This window comes from Eimeria mitis, genomic scaffold, assembly GCF_000499745.2.
Source record: "Eimeria mitis Houghton genomic scaffold, Emh_scaff3091, whole genome shotgun sequence".
In the NCBI taxonomy this organism is placed as follows: domain Eukaryota; phylum Apicomplexa; class Conoidasida; order Eucoccidiorida; family Eimeriidae; genus Eimeria; species Eimeria mitis.
The window spans coordinates 6,179-7,114 of record NW_013571437.1 but is presented as its reverse complement, the minus strand read 5'-3'; the positions used below and the strand labels follow the sequence as shown (position 1 = coordinate 7,114).

The 936-nt window shown below is 51.4% G+C and overlaps 1 protein-coding gene across 1 annotated transcript in view; it reads left to right on the top strand.

Annotated features, from left to right (window-relative positions):
• Nucleotides 1–117: 117 nt before the first annotated feature.
• The window catches only part of EMH_0062150 (uncharacterized protein), a gene marked incomplete at both ends in the record, with an annotated part of 5,395 nt that continues 4,576 nt past the window's right edge, over nucleotides 118–936 (top strand). The window contains one exon of the mRNA XM_013497999.1: nucleotides 118–512. Coding sequence (XP_013353453.1) covers nucleotides 118–512 — 395 coding nt within the window. The remainder of the gene's footprint in view (nucleotides 513–936) is intronic.

Here is a 936-nt window from a genome sequence, read left to right as displayed (position 1 = left end):
AGCGGCAGCAGCACCAGCAGCAGCAAGCAGCAGCAACAGCAGCAGCAGGATGAAGGATCTCTTCGTCAGGCATCAACGGGCTCTGAGCAGCAGCAGCAAGAGCAGCAGCAGCAACGTATGAGTTCATCTGATTCTCAGGAGCAGCAGGACAAAACAAACAGCAGCAACAACAACGCCAACAGCAGCAGCAACAGCAGCAGCAATGGCGGCCGATTGATTGTACCTGAAGCTGCCTATACACCTGAAGGGGGAGAGAAACGTATGTGGCCCTCTCTTACTTTGTCTCTTCTCCCTCACCTCGATAATATAAATGAATGCACAAAGATGGCGGCCTTCGCGCACAACGCAATTCAGCTGCAGCGGTTTGCTGAGGCCCCCCTGGAGACGGTCAGTGCTGCTGCTGCTGCACTCAAACTGCAGCAGCAGCAGGAGCAGCAGCAAAAAAAACAAAACAAAAACAAGATACACTCCAACTGGACTATCACAGACGGATTGAAAAATATTTGCAATGCGTAAGTGCAAATGCNAACAAGATACACTCCAACTGGACTATCACAGACGGATTGAAAAATATTTGCAATGCGTAAGTGCAAATGCAGATGCTGTCGCTGCTGCTGCTGTTGCTGCTGTTGCCTTCGCTGCTGGTGTTGCGGGTGCAGTTGTTGCTGCTGTTGCTTGTGCTGTTGCTGCTGCTGTTGTTGCTGCTGTTGCTGCTGTTGCTGCTGCTGCTATTTCTGCTGCTGGTTTTGCTGCTGCTGCGTTTTGTGAAACTAACATTGTTGGGCCGGGGTCCGCTGGTCCTGCTTCGGTTGCTGCTGCTGTTCTTGCTGCTGGCTGCTATTGCTGCTATTGCTGCTGCTGCTACTGGTTGCTTGTGTCTATCACCTTGGATGTCGCCATCATTTGCTGTTGCTGCTACTCTTACTGTTGCTGCTG